This window comes from Rattus rattus, chromosome 13 (genome assembly GCF_011064425.1).
Source record: "Rattus rattus isolate New Zealand chromosome 13, Rrattus_CSIRO_v1, whole genome shotgun sequence".
In the NCBI taxonomy this organism is placed as follows: Eukaryota; Metazoa; Chordata; class Mammalia; order Rodentia; family Muridae; genus Rattus; species Rattus rattus.
In genome coordinates, this window is record NC_046166.1 from 7845520 (window position 1) to 7866286 (window position 20767).

The 20767-nt window shown below is 43.4% G+C and overlaps 1 protein-coding gene across 3 annotated transcripts; it reads left to right on the top strand.

Annotated features, from left to right (window-relative positions):
• Positions 1 to 113: 113 nt before the first annotated feature.
• On the top strand, positions 114 to 20395 carry Ncoa4 (nuclear receptor coactivator 4). 3 transcript variants are annotated; one of them, XM_032918647.1, is made up of 10 exons: positions 114 to 219; positions 11421 to 11575; positions 13090 to 13230; positions 13325 to 13413; positions 13612 to 13720; positions 14187 to 14276; positions 15674 to 15817; positions 17104 to 18111; positions 18389 to 18529; positions 18951 to 20393. In XM_032918647.1, the coding sequence occupies exons 2-10, from the start codon at positions 11435 to 11437 to the stop codon at positions 18954 to 18956; spliced, it is 1869 nt and encodes a 622-aa protein (XP_032774538.1). In that variant the 5' UTR covers positions 114 to 219; positions 11421 to 11434; the 3' UTR covers positions 18957 to 20393. The 3 variants fall into 3 exon arrangements, with proteins under 3 accessions (XP_032774538.1, XP_032774539.1, XP_032774537.1); XM_032918648.1 differs by lacking the exon at positions 114 to 219 and adding an exon at positions 6293 to 6383; XM_032918646.1 differs by lacking the exon at positions 114 to 219 and adding an exon at positions 6448 to 6796 and having other exon boundaries at positions 18951 to 20395.
• The last annotated feature ends 372 nt before the right edge of the window (positions 20396 to 20767 follow it).

Genomic DNA, 20767 nt, shown 5'->3' on the forward strand with positions numbered 1-20767 from the left:
GGCAGGGAGGGTTAACGCGTGCCTCCACGTTGAGCCTAAAGAGGCTTTGCGCAGGCGCGGAAGGAAATCTCGCGAAACTGTCAGAACACTAGCTGGAGGCGGGGTAGGGAGGCCGCACTATCGCGAGAACTCTGCCTTCGGGGTCCGGCTCCTTCCGTGGCTGAGTGTCTGGGTCGGTCCAAGGTCCGCTCGGATCACCGGAAGAAGCACTGCCAGCTGGTAAGGACAAGAGTGGCCTGCGGACGCGCTTCCTCTTGCTGCCCTTCGCCCCTCTTCGCTCCGGCCTGTGGCCTGTCCTGCCCTCCATTCTTCCAACACTCGGGTCCGGGGCCACCACTCCACCTGCCTGCGCGTGGGGCCCAATCGCCTTTCCCTTCCCCAGGTCACGTCTGCGGTGAACCCCTCTCCAGTCCCCGCGTCGCGCCATGTCCTAAAGCTCCCTCCCCTCGTCCTGAGGCTACTACCTTTTCCTTTATGTCCAAGCGCTGGGCCTGTCTTCTGTCTGTCCTGTCGACATGCTCCGTTCCTGGACCACGATTGCAGCCTGAATGCTTCTCTTCCATCCCTTTCTCTGCATAGCCCTAACTGTCCTCTGGGTTTTCAGTGGTGACAGCCCCTGTTTCTCTGGCTCTTGTCTGGATCTCTGGTCCCTGGTGGGCCCGTTTTCCATTACTGACCCAGTGCATATTCGCCCCTATTCCTAATGGTTTGGCAAGGTGAAATGTTTTTTGGAGGCCCGACTATGTATGTCCTGAACACAGTGTTACTTAACACCCCGTTTTCTTCTCTCCCAGCAATCCCCGAAAATCGTTTGATTCCTCCCTTCTGCTAATGAGAAGAGAGAGCTTGCAGAATCACTGATTCATTGCTCGGGCGTTCGTTTATAACATCTGTATGCCCAGGGTATTGAGGATATAGTAATGTGAGAAATGGCCCTGCTCCTAGCTCTGATGTACCTTAGCCCTTGTGGTGGGACCAGTAGAGTCTTAAGTGCTACAGGCTGGAACTTGGGAGGATGGCTCAAGAATGAGTTATCCGACCCTCAGCGCACACAGCTCTCCAGCTACTGTTGTTTAGTAAGTAAGGCTTGCCACCCTTGGTGTTCTTTTGGAAGGACTTGACTTTCACCCACTTGGTAATTTGGAACATTAGTCACAGGGCTTTTGAGTTACTTCCCTGGGCGTGTATGGGGCAGGTGAGTCTGTTGGTTCTCTGTTAGGATCCCACTGTGACATTTCTGAACTTCAAAGTACATCAGAACCTTGGAAAGAATTTCACCCTGTGTGACAACAGAAGGGGATTAATTTGTACTGCTCAGCAGGTCACTTGATTTGCTCTATGGTTTTTTTTTTGGTTTGTTTGTTTGTTTAAAAAGTGTCAGATCCCCTTACAAGCCACTGCGAGCCACCTGATGTGGGTCCTAAGAACTGACCTCTGACCCTTTGATAACCGCGTAGCCATCTCTCCAGCCTGGTTTCATTTGCTTGCTTGTTTGAGACAGGGTGTAGGAATCCTGGTGGCCCTGCTGGGTTTATATACGTACATGCCACCACACCCAGGCGATTTGCTCTTTGGAAGATGTACTAGCCTGCAGATTTGTTCTGATGAGTGAGATAATGTGTAGCCTCTGACACTGTTAACAGTCCTTACATTTAGTTCTTTTTTACCTTCTCCCTTGGGTCTTTGAGTCTTTTGGAAAATAGCCTAGACATTTAAAGTTTCCTGATTGAAGTTTGATGATGACTTATGTCTGTCTCTACAGTTAAATTCTACAGTGGGAAAACCATCAAACTACAGATGAACTAAGATGCCTTTTAAAGCATCTTGTATCTAATTTTAGAAGTATGTAGGACTTAACTCCCATGGCCAGTCTATTTAGTCATATTTAGTCAGCACAGATTGCTTGGCATCTCCGGGGTCTGTATATGGGTCTTTTTTTTTTTTTTTTTTAGATCGATCGATCGATCTATCTATCTATCTATCTATCTTTATTTATTTATATGAGTACACTGTAGCTGTTTTCAGACACACCAGATCCCTGTTGCGGATGGTTGTGAGCTACCATGTGGTTGCTGGGATTTGAACTCAGGACCTCTGTTAGAGCAGTCAGTGCTCTAACCGCTGAGCCATCTCTCCAGCCCTGTATATGGGTCTTCTATAACTCTACCCAGAGTTATTCTGGCACACACCCCTTCTCCATTTGAGTGTCTCTTAGTTAGCTTTCTGGTGCTTTGCCTACACAGTGTTGACACACCGGTCAGCACTTACAGCAAGTCACTGAACCTGTAAACCACCCTTTCTTTACCTGTGCCTCTTATTTAAGAAATCTATTGCTGTCTATGAACCAGTGGCATAAATGCCACTAGGTGGCAGATTCACCATTGTATCCTCAGGGACAACAGCACTGTGCCTTTCAGTTCAAGACCTTAAAATAAATACTTGGGGGGGGTTGGGGATTTAGCTCAGAGGTAGAGCGCTTGCCTAGCAAGCGCAAGGCCCTGGGTTCGGTCCCCAGCTCTGAAAAAAAGAAAAAGAAAAAAAAAATACTTGGTACTACGTAAACCTTAAGTGGCCCCTCAGAATACCTGGTGCAGCTGAAGGGTTTAGATCTTAGCCGAAAGGCTAAGAGGCAACCAGACTCAGACTTTTGGGCTTGGAAGCCTGTGACTGTAGGTATCATATTTAACTCGGTAAAGCCTATAATAGCTGCTAATTGAGCATTTTGTTCTGGGTGTGTCACCAGTAGTACTCTATTTCTAGGCTTGTCCCTTAGAGCCATCATTTGTCCTCAGCTTGCCTTCTGTGATTGTTAAAGCTAACATTTCAGACGCCATTGTAAGCTTAGCGTCTGTATGCCCCAGATCCTAGCCTGTCCTACATAATCCCTGAGTTACACAGGTTCACAGGCAAGTGCGCTAAGGAATCATTGTGTATCTACTCTGCTTTTAGCTAGCATGAGCGACGCATCAGGTGCTCATGACTCTTCCTCCAGGTTGAGGCTGGCTTTGCTTGGCTTGGTTTGCGGTAGAATCCAGGTGTTTTTCTGGGGGACCAGGATTGCACTTGGGGCTTCTGAGCTTGTGATCCTTCCCATTTGGCATTACCTGGACTGCCCTACCTAGCAGTTGGGTTTAGTGTTGAGTCGGTTAAATGGGCTTTGCTTGTTTGTCAGTAAATCTAGCACAGTCTTTTTTTTTTTTTTTTTTTTTTGGTTCTTTTTTTTTTTTCTACCACTGAGCTAAATCCCCAACCCCGAGTCTTTTAATACGTGGACAATTACAACTTCCAACATAATTTGTCAGGTATGTTTTTGAGTTTTATTTTAGCTTTATTGCTAGTCCCTCAGGTTTTAGAGAGGGATTTCTGTGGTACTTACTGCAAAATCTGAGGGGGAAAATATTGAGTTGGCTGTAAATACACTGCACATTTTAGCCAACAAGCCCATTGTTAGTTTGAGTTTGTGGAACTAAGATTTTTGGGTCTGGCAGTTTAAAGAACTGCCTTTCTCAGCACTCACCCTGGGATTATGATCTCTGTGGTGACACCCTCACCAGTTCTGTTTTGTTCGAAAACAAGGAATTAAGTTAATCTGGGTGTTTTTGCCAGGGTTCTGGGAATCCAGAAGGTCTACCAAGGGGCAGAATGCAGAGTTCAAGACCAGCTTGAACTACATGGAATGGTCAGAAACTAAGGGCTAGGGTGTGGCTTAGTTCAATTGTTGTCTGGCCTGTATAAAGCTCAGCCTTGTACCCCCAGCATTGAGGAAAAATGTGTTAGAAACATTGTCCTTTTCTAAATTACTTTCTGAATTAATACTACAGGCTTTAATGGGACAATGTCAAGTCGATTGTGTTTATAGCACAAAGATTTATTATTGCAGCTGCTCTGAGTTTGATCATTACTGTATTATTTACTCACCCATTAATAAAAGATACACTAAACCACTGGTGAGTTCAAGACCAAGCATTGGTACAAGTGCTACGGGTACCTTTTTGCGGGTGCTAACTCTGTCGCACATACAGCATGTGGGAAGGTTAGTGCCCAGGTACATGATATGATACCAAGCTGTGTATACCGTGCTGGGGGTTCAAAGCTGGGAGAGCTGTTGGTAAGAAAGCTTCGATTCTCAACCCCTGTTGAGGCATCGATGATCTTTTTGTAAGGGTCACTGTAGAGCGTCAGAAGACAGATATTTACATTATGATTCATAACAGTAGCAAAGTTACAGTTGTGAAATAGCAACAGAAATAATTTTATGGTTGGATGTCACCACAACATTAGGAACTGCGTGCAAGGATGGCAGTGTTAGAGAGGTCGAGAATCACTGTGGCAGCCCGGAAGTTCTGTTGGCTGGTAATATTGAAGAATGGTGTCTTTGTCCAAGAAAGGCTTTCTCTTGCTTGTGACTTGCAGAGCAGAAGCTAGAAGGGGCTGACATAGCACGCTGGCAGATAGAACTTAGAGAAGCAAAGACAAGACAGGGGGTGGAAGAGGGACTTGTTAGTTTACTAAAATGGAAATGTCAAGACTCACAACCTCCCCCCACCTCCCAACACACACACAGATGAGCTAGCGTTTTGGACAGGGTCTTGGTGTTTGTAGGCTCATCTATTGAACTCATTATTAGCCCAGGATGTCAAGGCTGATTGACTTTCCTGCTGTAGCCTGCTGGGATTGTCTGCCTTGACATTGATGCATGTTATTTAATAGACTAAGAATCAGCCACTGGCATGAAGTACAGAGGAACTGTACATTTTTCATTCATCGAGTCTTTGTATCTTCACCAGAAATGTTATCCAAACACGTTATTTGGAACTAGCTGTTTTCTGTCTTTCTTTTGTAATGAATGTTTGAATTGGGATCTCAAACTGTGCTTCAGGATAAAGGAGGTGAAGCTACCGTCCGTGTGTCTGGGATGTTTGTGTCTTCTCTCATGGTTTTGCTTTAGTCTTAATGTCTACAAAGTCACTTTATATGCATAGAAAACAAAACAAGTGTCTGATGTGGAGCATACCTGCAATCATAACTACCTCGTGTCCTGAGTCAGCTCACATGCCCTTCCCTTCCCTCCCCTCCACTCTGTGAGGCAGATCCTGACCACACCTCAGGGAAGAATGTCCTAGCTAGTCTGAGCAAAGCACAGTTAATGAGTTTATGAAGTAGCGATAAGAGATGGCCACACTTCTGGCAGTAGACATCAAAGGCATGGGGAAAGGCGCCTTTAGAGTTTTGCACGTACCTGGCTTTACCATAACTTTTATGCTGCATTGCTCAAAAGTGATTTATAACAAAGTTTAAAGATTAAGCAAAGTTTAAAAGTTGAGTAAAGTTCAACATTAAGTTAAAAAAAAAGCTGTTTTAAAGAATTAGCGTTTGTAAATGAAACTGGTGGTTCTATGAGTTGTGGGTTGGTAGGGGGCTAGGGATGAGAATTGTTAATACAGTTCTACTCAAGGTCATGACATTCTGGCCTTAAATAAGCATAGGGTTTTTGTTAATTTGTATTCTTTGAAGTATATCAGGCTTTCTGGACCAACCTTGAGTTCTTCTGTGACTGTGCTTCCCTTTCACTCCTGATCCAATTTCCTCCCAACTGTCGAGATTGCCGGTTTGAGCACCTAACTGCTTGTTTCTGAAACCCTTTTCTGAAATGCCTTTAGGAAAACCAGCTCTTTCTGTAGGCAGTTTCCGTTTTGTCGCGTAGGTAGACTCTTTACTCTCAGACAGGAAATGTGTAGTAGATCCTAGGGTGAGGGGCGTTTCTTTTCCTGTGTTCTGGCTCCCCCCACCCCCTTTTGTATCTTGCTGGTCCAGCACTCTGGAACCCTAGGCACTTCCCGGGGCCAGCCTTAACTACGCAGCAAGAGGGGTCCCCCCCTCCCCCGCCGTCCATCCCGTCCCCCCCCCCCACCAGGTTTCACTGTGTAGCTCAGGCTGTCCTGGAACTCACGCTCTAGACAAGGCTGGCCTTGAAACTCAAGGAGCCTGCTTCTGCCATCCAGCAGGGAAAAGCCTTTCTAAGCGCAAAAAAGAAGAAACCTCCTAACCAAATCAAAATAGCTCTGGGGAGAACCCCAGCCCGCAGCTGGGCCGTTATCGCTGTCGGCCCGCGGGCCCTGCTTATTCTCTGTAGTTAGTGATTTGCAGCTGAGACCTCTTGACCTCAGCTGGGCCCTGGAGATGGGCAGCTGAAGGCTCCAGCCGAGGCCCACGGAGGCCCTGTGGTGGGCGGAGCAGTAGGTGTGTTTGTGGAGGGAGAGGGGAGAGGTGACGCGCGCAGGGCGGGCGTGACCTGGCTCGGCGCCTGACTGGCCGGTAGGATATAAAAGCAGACCGGCAAGCATGTTCACGCAGCAGTTTTCGTCGCGGGGTCGCACCACCCGGTAAGTGTGCTGCCTGGGGGCAGGAGACTGCGCATGCGTGCGGGAAGCCCTGGGAGACCGATTTCACCAGCCGCTCCCGGAAAGGGCAACGGGAAGCCTAGAAAGCTGTTTGAGTCACTGCTACTCTAGCTTAATTTTTACCGTTATTTAGTTTTTGAAACAGAAAAAACTTCTTTAGTCTTGCCATTAAGTGGCAGAATTTTGCAGCCGTTTTTTTCAGTTACTGCTTAGAGTTTATGTGCTGGGTCTGGTAGCTACTTATGAAAGCAAACTAGAGCGCCGCGGAGGGTCAAGAATTTGAACTGGACTCAACTTAAGATCTGTATACTCTTTGAGATAATGCGCAGTGATTAAAAAACCCCTTTTCACTGAGAGAAGAAACAGCAAGTGGTGAAGTCAAGAAATGGCTCAAGGTAAAAGTGCAAATACCACTTACTGTTACTAAATTAGTAGATAGCTTTTTTCACTCTAAGTTTGTACAAACGGTCTCATGTAGGTTGAACTCAGTTGACAGTATTTTAAGATATGTATCTGTGTGCTCTGTAGATCTCTTGTGGCCTCCTGACTTCATTGGCTCAACTGCCAGGAAAATCAGTAAAAAGTAGAGGGCTATTTGGGAGGAAGAGAGCAAGCTGACACGATGAGAGCTGGAGGCTGGCATTGAGAGATTATCTATTCTGGCCACTCTGGAAGCAGAGGCAAGCTTGGTCTACTTAGCGAGTTTCTGCGTTTAGTTAAAAAAAAAAGATAATCTATTTTTAAACCTTGATTCAGTTAACAACTACAGCCCGAAGTGGTTATGATTACATACCTAGGCTGTTACTGAAGGTTCTCTTCTTCCGTCCTTCCTGCCCGACACTGGCACTTGGTAGTGTTTTGAATATTCTGAGCCTATCATGGCAGTACTGCATGTTTTTGTAGTTGCAACCAAGGTAGATGGTTCTGGAACACTGCTTATAATTTATCAGGACTATAAAATGTATTAAGACTCTCTGTGGAAATTAATAGTAAATCCTTAAAAGCATTAATCTGAAACTAATTTTGGGAAACATAATTCATGGGTTATAATACCCTTGAGAGCCCTTGTTCTAAATCCAACTCTCACCCCTTTAAAAGGGCCATTTAGGGGCTGGAGCGCTTGTTCTGCACAGAGGAGCACTGGCTTGTCTGACAGAGGCCAGGCTGGTTCCCTCCATCCAGGTCCGGGGTCTGTTGCCTTTTGGCCTCTAAGGTAGAAGGCACACTCACACTTGCACTATACATAACCTGTGCAAACGCCGTGCTGAGCTCCAAGCTCACTGTGTACACACACACATTGTGTGTGTGTGTGTGTGTGTGATTTATACTATGTAGAACTTTGGCTTCGTGCATAAAACGTGGGTTCTGTACTTAAATAGCAAAGGTTTTATTTATTTATGTTACTGGTGTTGAGAGTTGAACTCAGGACCTCATGCTAAACACTTCACTATGTCCCCAGTAAACTTTTCAGTCTTTCAGTTTGTGGTCAGCGTGGATCATGAGAATCGCAGCTTATGGAAATCTTATGGTTAAAGCATTTGATATCAAGTTATCTTTAGTTTGTGGTTTGTTGCTCAATGCTGGTTCAAGGATCTTTGGACCTAATAACTAGACATGTGTGCTGCATATAGATAGCCCCCTCAACTTGATGGATGTTTGGAGGTGGGGGTGGGGATGGGGGTGATGTTGAGGACTGGGTGTGTTTCCTTCCATTTCCCCAGGACTCTGAAACTTAGTACAGAGTTGTTGGGAGGCTGAGACAGGCTTGTGAATTTTAACAAGATGACTTTCTTTTTGAAAGATAGTACCCATTTTAAGTTGAAAAAATGAGTAACACTGTATTAAAAATCAATTTTATAGCTTCTCATTGCTGACAGGAGAAGATCAACTAGGGATCTTTTATTTTGTTGAGACAGTCTCACACAATAGCCCAGGATGTCTTAGAGTTCAGTACGTAACTCAGACTGGACTTGAACGCTATGCAGTTTGGCCTTAGCCTCCTGAGTGGTCATGTCTGCCATGAGCCACTGTTTGTTTGGTCTGTGTCCACTCCTGGGAACACGCTTGTAACTGGACTTCAGGGATTACTGTTAAGGATAGTGGTTCAATCTGCTCCACTTGTATTTGAGTATCTCTGGCTTATCTAGAATTATGTGTGTGTGTGTGTGTGTGTGTGTGTGTGTGTGTGTGTGTGTGTGTGTGTGTGTAGGGGGGTTCATGCTGTGAAGCAGAAGTTTAATTAAAAGTTTTTGTGTCAGGCATTTTAGCACTCCACGAAAGTCAGGACGTGAGACGTTTGACACAGGTGAAGACAGCTGGGAAAATAGTTACATAGGTCATGCATGGCTAACGAGTGCAGTCTGGTAATGGGTGACACTCAGCTTTCCAAACCTTCCAATATTACTGTGTTAGCAGAGTTTTTTCAAAGATCCTCCAGTGTGTGCCCAATATACTTGAAGCCCACTTATAATATGAGATGGAAACAAATTAATACAGCTGCTGTTTATAGGGTTAGGGAAAATTCCACAGGCCCTTCTGGCGAATGCCATTGAGGAAGCCCTTTCTTCTGTAGGTCATTGTGGGTAAACAGTACTGAGGGAACAGAGTTCGCAAGTGGGAAGTTAGAAAATTTACTGAACTTTGAGTATTCAGTAGGAATTCAGAAGTTCCTCGATCTGAGTCCTTTGCTGAAGGGGTGAGAAGCCTGTTGAGCTTTATCTTTCTAATGGCTTCTTTCTTTTTCAGAAAAATATTTTATGTATGAGTGTTTTGTCTCCATTTATGTCTCTGTACCACTTGCATGGTTGGATCCTCTGATACTGTATTTAGAGGTAGATGTGAGCCACCATGTAGATGGTAGGGAATGGTCCTCTGGAAAAGCAGCCAGTATGTTTAACTGTCTAGCCACCTCTCCAGCCCCCTAGTTTATTTCTGAGGTTGGGAACTCAGTCTTGCTTCTGGCCAGCTTTCAGCCTGATGTGAAACCTGGTCTTGGGGATGCTGTCAAGGCCAGTCCAAAATGCTCCTTTGCCTCAAATGGGCAGGCAGCCATTGTAACTCCAGTCATTGAGCTAGATGCTGCTACAGAGACCAAAGCAGGCTTCTGTGAAGTCATTGCCTTCAGGACTTGTAGGAAGATTGTTAAGGCAGTCCCCTCCGTTGGAGCTGTTCTGAAGTCTGATTCTACTCAACAGGCCTCCAGATGTTGGAGAGTTATAGTCATGTCCTCTCAGAATTGCTTATCTAGGCCAAACAGCCTTCCTGTTTGGAGAGGTTCCCCTCCACCCTTACGGTTTTGAGGCCTCCTTCCCTTTTCTGAATGTCTCCATAGCATGTTACTCAGAAATAATTTCAGCCTAATAATCACAGGACCAAGTAGCTTGTGACAAATGCATCCAAATAGCCCATGAATTAACATTTCCGAATATTAGGACAGTAGTAGTACCTAGTCAGAATTCCCTTCCAATAACGTTTCCATCTTTTATTTATTTTTATTCATTTTCTAGCTGTCCTTACCCTTCAATGAAAACAAGTTCTTTTTTTCTATATTATGTTTAACGCTACATAGAAATAGTTTTAGAATTTGTTTCTGTCACAGATATGTGTTGTGTCTAATGTCTGCCTTTTATGTTTTCAGTCCCAGTAATTAGAGAAAACAGGTTATTCATTAAACAAATAAACAAGCTAACAAACAAACAAAAACACTACATACAGGCCTGGTGACCTCTTTTGGCCTATGACTATCACTGGCCAAATTACTGTGTATCTGAAGACGATGACCTTTAATTTCTAATCTTCCCCCCTCTGACTTAGGAGGGCAGGGGTTTCAGGCTTGCGCCTTCATTGTCCTTACAGGTGGTTGTTGAGAGCTGAACTCCATCCTCTCTCAGAGGATCAAGCACTCAACTACTGAGCAGTCCCTGTGCTCCTATGATGACAACTTAACCTCCCTGCCTCAGAATCCATCTCTGAGCAGCGTTTAACTAAAGCTCTTAAATTACTGCCAGCAGATGGTAGTCAGGGCTCCTCCCATACATCTCAGTCCTAGTCCACAGATACAAGTGCCTTATGACGTCAAGTGCATAGAAATTTTCACTCGTTTAAAAACTTTCCTGCAAATACTTGCAAATATCCAAAATCACACACCAAAATTAACCAAACCCAAAATCTGTATTATTTTTGGTAAATAGTTTTGAATAGCAATTCTGAAGCAATGTAGTTTTATCTTGGATTTTATACTTTCACTATCAAATATATTTTTATGTACTTTATCACCAAAACATGCAAAAACTCATGACAGAATTGGAACCAGAACAATTAGCTTTACATCCTTTTTATATCTCAAGTCCATTTTTGTTATCATTATTATTTTGCAGTGGTAGGGATAAAACCCAGGGACTCACAGGTGGTAAGAGAATTACTTCTACATGGAGCCACAGCTGTAGTTCAGAAACTTGTTAATGATTGGTGATTTTGTTTTAGTTTTGTTGTTTTTTTCTGAGACAGAGTCTCAAAACCAGTGCTATGTAGTCCTGTTTGCCATGGTCTCCTCCCCACCTAGTGCTGGGATTGCACCCTGGAAGTATATCAAAGATGGCTTAATGTTCTTCTGACATTTTCACTAGCCTGTGTTCTGCTAATTCAGGACCACTAGTATATTTTTTCAGATATATTTTCACACGTAGATGGTCCTTAAGTGGTCAGAATCCCCTCTCCTTCCCTCCCTCCCTCCTTTCTTTTGCTTTTTTAAGACAGGGTTTCTGAAACTTCGGCTGTCCTGGAACTCTCTCTTAACCAGGCTGGTCTCAAACTCACTGAGATCCTCCTGCCTCTGCCCCCTCTCCACCTAGCAGAAACAGGTTGGTGAGGAAGGGAGGCAGTATGTATTAAGAGTACATGTGTTGGAAATCAAAGTTGTTAGTGGTGAGAGCTGACTGGAGAAACCTTTTGGGCCATGATTGAAATATGTTTTGGGGATGTCATCATGGTGTTATTTGGTTTTTTTTCTTTCCTTTGAAGGAACAGTGAGCAGAATGAATACATCCCTGGAGCAGAGTGGCTGCTGCAGTAGTAGAGAGACACTTCTGAGGTGCAGTGATGCCAGGAGGGAGCTGGAGCTCGCGATTGGTGGAGTCCTCCGGGCCGAGCAGCAAATGAAAGATAATCTACGAGAGGTGTGCTGTGTGCTTTTCTAGTCCTTGGTCGGGCTGTAGCACAAGGCTGGTTAGAGCGCAGGAAAGGACTTCTCAGTGCCACCCAGTGAAGAAATTAAGTTCATAGATACAAGAAACAAAGTTGTAAAAACAAGGGTCTTACAACACCATCAGGTTTGATCCCATATCCTGAATGGTCTTGACTCTTCTACTCCTTTGCCTGGTGTGTTAGAGCTTTTGATCTCACAGGGAAATAATTCCTGTTGGAAGAATCTGAGAGCCTAGTTGTAGAATGCCATTCAGCATGCGATTTCCATTGCTCCTTTGTGTGGTTCTTGTACCCAGTCATACAGAGTAACAGAGTAAGCAGTATTTGCCTCGCTGCATTTTATTCATTTACTTACTTACTGAGCGAGACAGGGTCTCTGTCTAGTTCTGACTGGAACTCTCTGTGTAGACCAGACTAGCTATGAACTCACTGAGATTTACCTGCCTTTGCCTCCCTGGGTGCTGGGATTAAAGGCCTGCGCCACAATGCCCAGGGTATCTGTACCTTCTTGATACATAAAAAATGCCACTTCATTATGTCCCCACTTAACTTGTAGGTAACATGATTTTAAGTGGTGCAGTCTCTAAATGACTGTCACTCTGCATGTCAGAATGAAATTTGTTAGTTCCAGTAGCATTCTGCTGGTGAGTGCTTCAAGCTCTATATGACTTAGAAAACAGTTTTTTTCTGAAGGGGGAACTTTTATGATATACTTTGGATGCCATATGATTTATAGATGTTTTGAATTTTTCCCTCAAAATATTTGTATAGACAAAAGGTGAATTTCTATATACATTTCTTAGGAACATTAGTTTATAATTAACCTAAACTATCAGTGCTAACGGTCCCCTTGCTTTCTGGCTTACTCTAAAGGACTGTTTATTCCATGCATGTGGAAAAAGGACACAGACTAGCTAGCATATCTCTTTTTTCTTCTTTTCTTTCTTTTGTTTGCTTTTTTTTTTTTTTCTCCTCTCCTGAGACAGGGTTTCTCTTTTGTAGCCCTGGCTGTCCTAGAACTTGCTCTGTAGACCAGGCTGGACTCGAACTTACAGAGATCAGCCTGCCTGTCTTCCTAATGCCAGGATTAAAGGTGTTCACCACTAAGCTTATCAATGATAAATTTGTTAGGACTGTATTTCTAAGTTATGTGGAAAGCTGAGGGGATTGGTATCCCTGGCATATGTTTTCCTGTTGATCACTGATACCCCAGATAACCTTGATCCTCTCAGGAGGAGGAGTGAAGGAGTTTAGAAGTTAGGTATGCCTTTTTGACTTGGATTCTTTTATTAGGATTCAAAGGATTTCATGGGATCACTGAAATTGTAGGCAAATATTGAGTATATACTAAAAGGGGAGATCCTTCACAGTGGTCAGTGAGTAATAAAGGATTTCTGACCTCAGAAGTTTAAGAGCGTGAGCATTGTATGGGAATTGTGACTCTTTGGCTTATTACACTCAGTTTATGCTGCCATGCATTTCGTAGGTGAAAGCTCAGATTCACAGCTGCATTAGTCGCCACCTGGAATGCCTTCGCAGCCGCGAGGTGTGGCTCAACGAGCAGGTGGATCTCATCTATCAGCTGAAGGAGGAGACGCTGCAGCAGCAGGCTCAGCAGCTGTACTGGGTAAGGTGCCTGGGGTGCTCCAGATTCAGTGGGCGTCTCTGCCTTGTCCTACTTTTAATATCTTTGTGGCTAGATGTTTGCATTTTTCTTGTAGCTAATGGGCCAATTCAATTGTCTTATTCATCAACTGGAGTATACCCAGAACAAGGATCTTGCCAATCAAGTCGCTCTGTGCTTGGAGAGGTAACGACCTTTCACTTGTTTTGACTTTGTGTCTGTACTAGTAGGCCTAAAAGCAAGTCAGGTTTGTAACTCATCGCACATGTTGGATTTTACTCAGCTTTGTATTCTCGTGTAAAACCATCCTACATTTATGCTTAATGTTATACTGGCCCTTATTGATAATCCTTGAAAAATACCTAAATTTTATCATTTTGGTAGACTGGGCAGTTTGACCCTTAAGCCTGAAGATTCTACTGTCCTGCTCTTTGAAGCAGATACATCTGCCCTGCGTCAGACCATCACCACGTTTGGGTCCCTCAAGACCATTGTGAGTAGTGTTATTTCAGCTGTTTCGTGGGCTCTTTTCAAGTCTCTGGCCTCATGGGTGGTGGCTTGCTAGGGCAGCGACCTTTAGAAACGACTGATTAAGTCAGACAGTAGGGCGGCAGTTTGGAGGTTGGTGTTGACTCACTGAGAGTCCTTAGAGCTTATCTCTTTCTTCACAAGTATTTTGACACGTGTCAACATCAACACTCTGAGTCTGCACAGTCTTTAAAGAACCGAGTATAGTGCTGTAGGTCTTGTTTAAATCCAGGTACTGTGAGGTATAGGGAAGATATCTTATGATGACATAGATAACTTAAACCTTAGAGATCACTGGATTTACAGTGAATAGGACTTTAGGGAAAATAAAATGCTTTGTTCAATGATTTTGAAAGTTAGGATTATGCTATCACTTTTTTGGGGGTAGGGTAGGAGATCACAGTGTAACTAACACAATTTTCTTTTTATAGCAAATTCCTGAGCACCTGATGGCTCATCCTAGTTCTTCAAGTGTCAGGCCTTTCCTGGAGAAAAGAGGTTATACCCAGGTGCCAGAGCAGGTAAACTGCTTTTATTTCTGTTAACTGAGTCGTTATGTTAGGAATTCGTTTTTTATTTGTGAAGAGCATCCATTTGAATGCCTCTCTTGAAGCACCGAGTGTCTAGAAATTTAGTTTTAGAAAATTTTAAGTTTTTTTCTTGATATTCAAAAGTTTTAATTCAGAGTCATCAGGTTTAGCACAAATGTTCATAGATTACAACTAGATCCTGTAACCCATTCTGGATTTGAACTTATGGCTATAATCTTACAGAGAATGTGGGAACAAAAAAAATTTATATAGTTTATATAATATGGTCCTGGGGAAACCTTTTGGACATCAAAAAGGAGAATCATTCTTAATTTTCTCAAATCTACACAACCTGTGGGAAAAAATGTATTTGCCGGATAGAATTAAGTAGGCATAAAAGCTTGTCCAGCTTCTAATGGCTGAGGCCCTAATACAGACGAGATTTCACCAAGCTGCATATAGTTAGAAGGCCTCAAAGCCCTTTATCAAGTAAATGAGCAGGCGCCTGACAGATCCTCTTCTTTCCTCAATCATCCCATTACTTGACGCCACTCATCAGTTCTACAGCAAGCACAGCCAGAGAGCAACCCCTAAAAAGCAAATCTTAAGTTTTATAGATTAAGGAGAAAAATAACCAATTTATTGGACATTATTAACATTGTTATTGATATTGGTTCTTGCTTGGGGATTCTCTAATTCAGAGATGTGCTTGTAAAAGCAAGTGAGTAAAAGATTGAAGACATCTGAGTTGAGAAGAGCTCTAGCACTCAGACTGTCTACTACAGTCTGATTTCGTAGTTACATAGCCCAAATTGGCTTCAACTTGGAAACCTCCTGCTTTGGCCTTCCGGAGTGCTAGATTGTAGGTGTGGGTCACCACCCCGGTCTTGTTTTGTAACTGTGAAAATTGAGACTGGTAAAATGGCTCAGTGGGTAAAGGCTTAACCCTGCAGATTATTTGAGTTCAATCCGTGGAATCTGTGTAAAGGAAAGGAGAGGCCCAAATCCACAATATTGTCCTTTGACCTCTATACACATGCCACAGCATGTGTGCCCTCTCACACAGTAAATTTTAAAGATTATACTTGTGAATGTATGGTGGGAATGCACGCACCACAGTGCCCGTGTGGAGGTCAGAGGACCATGTAGATCCAAGAGGTTAAACTCAGGTCAGTCACACTCGGTGGCAGGTGCCCTCACCGCTAATCCATGTCGCCAGCCTAGCAAGAAGACATTTTAAATTGTGGTTGGGGAAGGTGTGACTTTTTTAAGGCTAGTGGTAACCCTAGGTTAGTGTTTCGCATCCTGTTTCTGGTGGGTTTTCTCTTGCATGTGGTACTGCCTGGTTAAGCAGCTAAGTGTTTCTTTTCTCTTTTCATGGCCTGAAGAAGTCAGCATCCAGCGGCACAGCTGTTTCTCTCAGTGAATGGCTTCTTGTAAGCAAACCTGCCATTGGTCCTCAGGCTCCATACGTACCCAGTACCAACCCACAGGACTGGCTCACCCCAAAACAGACCTTGGAGAATAGTCAGGTGTGTGGCTGCCTTTATTGTTTCTGAGGTAGATTGGGTTAACAGTGATTGGTGGTTTTTAGCATTAAAGAGTACACATGTTTAAATCTTTAGTTACAATAGTGAAATTACTCCACTATAGGTAGGAAGTTTAGAAGAAAATCTTGCAACATACAAGTCCATAATCCTAAGTGAAACGACATCAAAAAAAGATTTTTGTTTACATCATTTTCTGCATATACATGTAATTAAAAATCATTTGTGCCAGGTGCTGGCGGCACATACCTTTAATCCCAAGCACTTGAGAGGCAGAGGCGGGTGTGAGTTCAAGGCCAGCGTGACCTACAGACAAGTTCCAGGCCAGCCAGGGCTACACAGAGACTCTATATCAAAACAAAGCAAAGCAGTCATTCTGTATTCCATTTTGACAACTGTATGGTGTTTGATTGTAAACAGTGCAATCGGCTGAAACCTCAGATTCTGTTCCCTGAACATTTAGGAGTTCCTTAGGAGTAAATTTCTGAAGTCCAAGTCCTAGCTACTATTCTGCCTACCTATCCTTTTGACTTTGGATACATTGTGCCAGTATGGCTTTCTAGGATGTTAACGGTTGATATTCTTATAAGGGTAACATTCACCACTGTCCTAGTTACTTCTTTCTATGTGCTGTGAAGAGAAACCAGGTCCAAAGCAACATAGAGGAAAACTTTCAATTGAGTACTTGCTTGGTTTCAGAGCGGGAGTTGAGGACTCACCTTGGCAGGGAGTGTGGCGGCGGCAGGCAGGCCTGGTACCGGGCGGTAGCTCAGAGTTTACTTTATCTCAAGTGGAGGTAGAGACAAGACACTGCACCTTGCATGGGCTTTTGAAACCTCAAAGCCCACCCAGTGACACATCTCCTCCAATACCTCAGGTCATAATTCTTTCTAAACAGCCTACCACCTGGAAACCAAACAGTCACATATATGAGCCTCTGTGGCTATTCTCACTCAAACTGCCAAACACCACACCTCTCCAACAGTGGTAGTTGTTTACGAGTTTGTTTCTTTGATTTTTCACAGAGTATCAATTCTGCTTTTGAAGCTGTCGAATATTTTTATGCTTGTTAGGCTTTGAATGTCTGTCCTATCATACAGTCATTATATTAAGAATACTAGTGTTCTCTTCTAAAATCTAATACAATGCTCCAAAGACTTTTAATTTCAATTTCATACTTTGAAAAGGTTATAGAAAATGGAATTTTCATTTAAATGTTTATTATTTTTTTCAGGCAAATTAAACATTAATTTTGGGTACTTCTTTTATAGACTTCTGCCAGAATCTGCAGCGATGCCTGGGGCAATCTGAAGGGCTTAGAAAACTGGCTCCTTAACAGTCAGCAACAAGAAATTCCTGGAAAACCAAGTTCCTCAAAATGTAATAGCCACTGTAGCACCAGTTCTTTCTCTACTGAAGATGAGAAGGTTGAAGATGTAGCGGTCCTTGATCAAGACGAGCTGGACCTGTCCGATTGGTTGGTGACTCCTCAGGAACCCCGTGACCTGGAGAAGCCTGTGAATGGCCGCTCTGACACCAGTGAGAAGTTTAAACTCTTGTTCCAGGTGTTCAGAGAGCCCTACAATGTGAATGATTGGCTTGTCAAGCCTGACTCCTGTACCAACTGTCAGGGTAACCAGCCCAGAGGTGTGGAGATTGAGAACCTGGGCAATCTGAAATGCCTCAATGACCACTTGGAGGCTAAGAAGTCATTGCCAGTCCCCGGCGTAATCACCGAGGGCTGGCTTGTCCAGAACCATCAGGACACATGTAAAGTAGAGGAAGTCTGCAAAGCCAACGAGCCCTGCACCAGCTTTGCAGAGTGTGTGTGTGATGACAGCTGTGAGAAGGAAGCGATGCATAAGTGGCTTCTGAGGAAAGAAGGGAAGGACAAGAATGGAATGCCTGTGGGACCCAAATCTGAGTCTGAGAAACACAGAGAGTCCCTGTCTCTGTGGCTTTGCCCTTCTAGAAATGAGCTAACAGAACACGCTAAGACACCCAAGACTACGGCTCCTGCTAGAATTGCTGACTCCTTCCACATCATAAGGAATAGCTCCTTGTCAGAGTGGCTTATTGGGCCTACATGCAAAGGAGGAGGCCCCAAGGAAGTGCCCAGTATGGAGGAGAGAGCTAGCAAAGAAATGCTTAAAAGCCCCATGGCCACTTACTGGCGTCCTTTTAACACTGCTGACTGGGTCTTACCAGGAAAGAAAGTGGGAAACCTTAGCCAGTTCTCCTCGGGAGAAGATAAGTGGCTACTTCGAAAGAAGGCACAGGTGAGCAGAGGCCAAAATTTGCCCATTTCAGTCGTTAATGTTGACTGAAGGTAATTTTCCCAAGTCACAGATTAACTTATAACTCGCTGCATTTTCTTGTGACTCTCTCAGGTCCTTAGCATTCATGCTGCAGTAAAGGAGAAAGTCCAACCTGTTTTGTTGCAACAGTTGTTACCTTTGTTCTTGAAAAACATTAATACTTACACTGTTCTTTCCCATTTGATTGGGGATTTAGTCCCATGCCTCTCAGTAGTCGTCTTTTTTAATCTTCTTGCAGGAAGTATTTCTTAATTCACCCCTACAAGAAGAACGTAACTTTCGCTCAGATTGTTACGGCCTCCCGGCAGTTTGTGATCTCTTTGCCTGTATGCAGCTTAAAGTTGATAAGGACAAATGGCTGTACAGAGCCCCTCTTCAGGTAGGTGCCCGCACCAGCACTGCCCTGAACTGCAGTGCTCACACATGCTTGCTTCTCACCAGCTCACGTTCGCCCTCCAGTGAACCAGAGTCCTGTTCATTTGTACGTGAATAAACATCTCTTCAACTTAAGGAACTGTGTGCTAGCAAAGTAAAGATGCCGGACAATCAGAGTTCAATCCCTAGAACCATTAAAACTAGAACTGACTCCAAGATTATCCTTTGCCCCCCATACCTACACCGTATAGCACACAAGCCCCCATGTGCATCATACACAACAATGATAAACTAGAAACAACACTTGAACTTCATATGTTCGATCTGCTAACTGCCCATACTTTTCTTATTCCCTGATGGACTGTGGTAGCCTGAGACCTGTCAGCAGCAGCGAACTGAAGTCAATTCCTATGGCTTTTTTACAGATGTGAAGAGTGGATACTAGAGTGGAGCATCTTCCCTGCAGATTCTCGCACATCGTGAGCTGAGTGACCGTGACCTGCCAACCATTGTGCATTCCAGGCCTGACTAGTCGGCTTAGTTCCTCTCCTGCTTAGTTTTGAACTAGTAAACAGAAATCATAAACTGAGTTAAGTCTGTGAGTTGAGGCTTGAAGTGAAGGTGATTATTCTTATGGAAGCAGTAACTTGATTGACTCCCATAGTAGAAATCGCATCCTGGTCCACAGGCCTTTACAGCTTCTGTAACAAACACTAGTTTTAAAAGTGAAATATTTCTACATCAAGTGTGTTAATGTGTTCAAGGTAGTAAAGCTCTCTAGCTTTCGTCCTTTAGCTGTCTCTCCTGTCACTGGCTCCTAGTGATTTGGAATTTTTTTTTTTTTTTTTTTTGGTTCAGTTGATATATAGAATATTTCACACAAATAATTAACCTTGCCAATACAGTATATTTTTCCCTACTGAATGTCTATTAGTTACATTGCAATTTTGATACTCACCAGATATTTAGCCTACATGTCATTTCTAACATTTCTCTTTGAAAAGAAAAGTTGCCTTTATTTCTTCCCAAGTATCCAGTAAGCTCTTTGAAAGGACTTACCGTTTCAGGACCACTCTTAGGGCAATCAGAGCCCCCTAAAGTCCTACAAACCTTGGCTTTAACTAAGGAGCCCTAGGCCAACTAAAGCAGAAGTAAAATGTGCTAGGAATGAATGTAGTACCTGAACTACTCATCGTCCTAAGGATTTATTGGTGCGTCCTGTGGAAGTGGAAGCTGAGCTTGACACCTGGTGCTCTTAACTAGGGATACAGTCCATGTCCTGTCACTTCAAGCACAGCATCCTGAACCTCCAAAAGTACAGTGCAGTGACGTCTTGATTAACAGGCTGTGCTCAATACTTGTGCCTTGGAGTGTTTCCCTGAAACTTCACAGAACTGACATCCTTGGGTTATGTCTGTATTTTAGAAAGGAGAGTAGCAGGATTGATCTTTTACAATTCTTCAGGATAGCAGCTGCTTTCTAAGCTTTGAACTATTAATATTAAGCCTCTGAATTGCCTATGCTATTGGAAGTACTTTTGGGAGAATTTTATGGTTCTTCCCACAGTGACATTACCATAGAGCTTTACTAAAGCTCCAAATCATAGCTGAAAAGAGCTCCATATTTTCTTACGTCCCCCCCAGATGCCACTGAGTATTAAAACGTTGGTAGGTAAAAACAATTTTAAGGAGCCTTTCCAACATTTTAGGTTGCGGGGAACTTTGTGGTTTCTTTTTTGAGGTCTAACACACTGTATTTCACATTATTAAAACATAATTTTAAGTTAATCACTATTGCTAATGTTATATAAAACTTTCTTTTGCATTGATAAGTTTTATATCTCCATTAAAAGCATAATTGCCACATCACAGTTGTTTGTGTTATCTGTAAAGCCCAGAATATAACGTTTGGTTAGGGGTGCAATAAAAAATGTAAGAGTATATGAATCTTATCTCTAGCCTTTCTGTAAAAAAACTATATATACCCATATCCTGGTGTGACCTGGCCACTTTTTTTATCCAAAACAGTCCTAGTGTATCCTTCCCAGAGGTTGCTTAGTACTTACAGTGCTATGTATGTACCCTGCACTGCAGTTTTGTGATTAGTTTTCCCAGGCTTAGAAAAATTCCAGCTCTTAATTATTCCCAGAGAGTTACCATACAGAAGGAAGGCCAACTGTTGTACAGAATGTTCTGTTCTAGGATACTACTCTTAATGAATGATTAACTTGAAATTTCTTGAG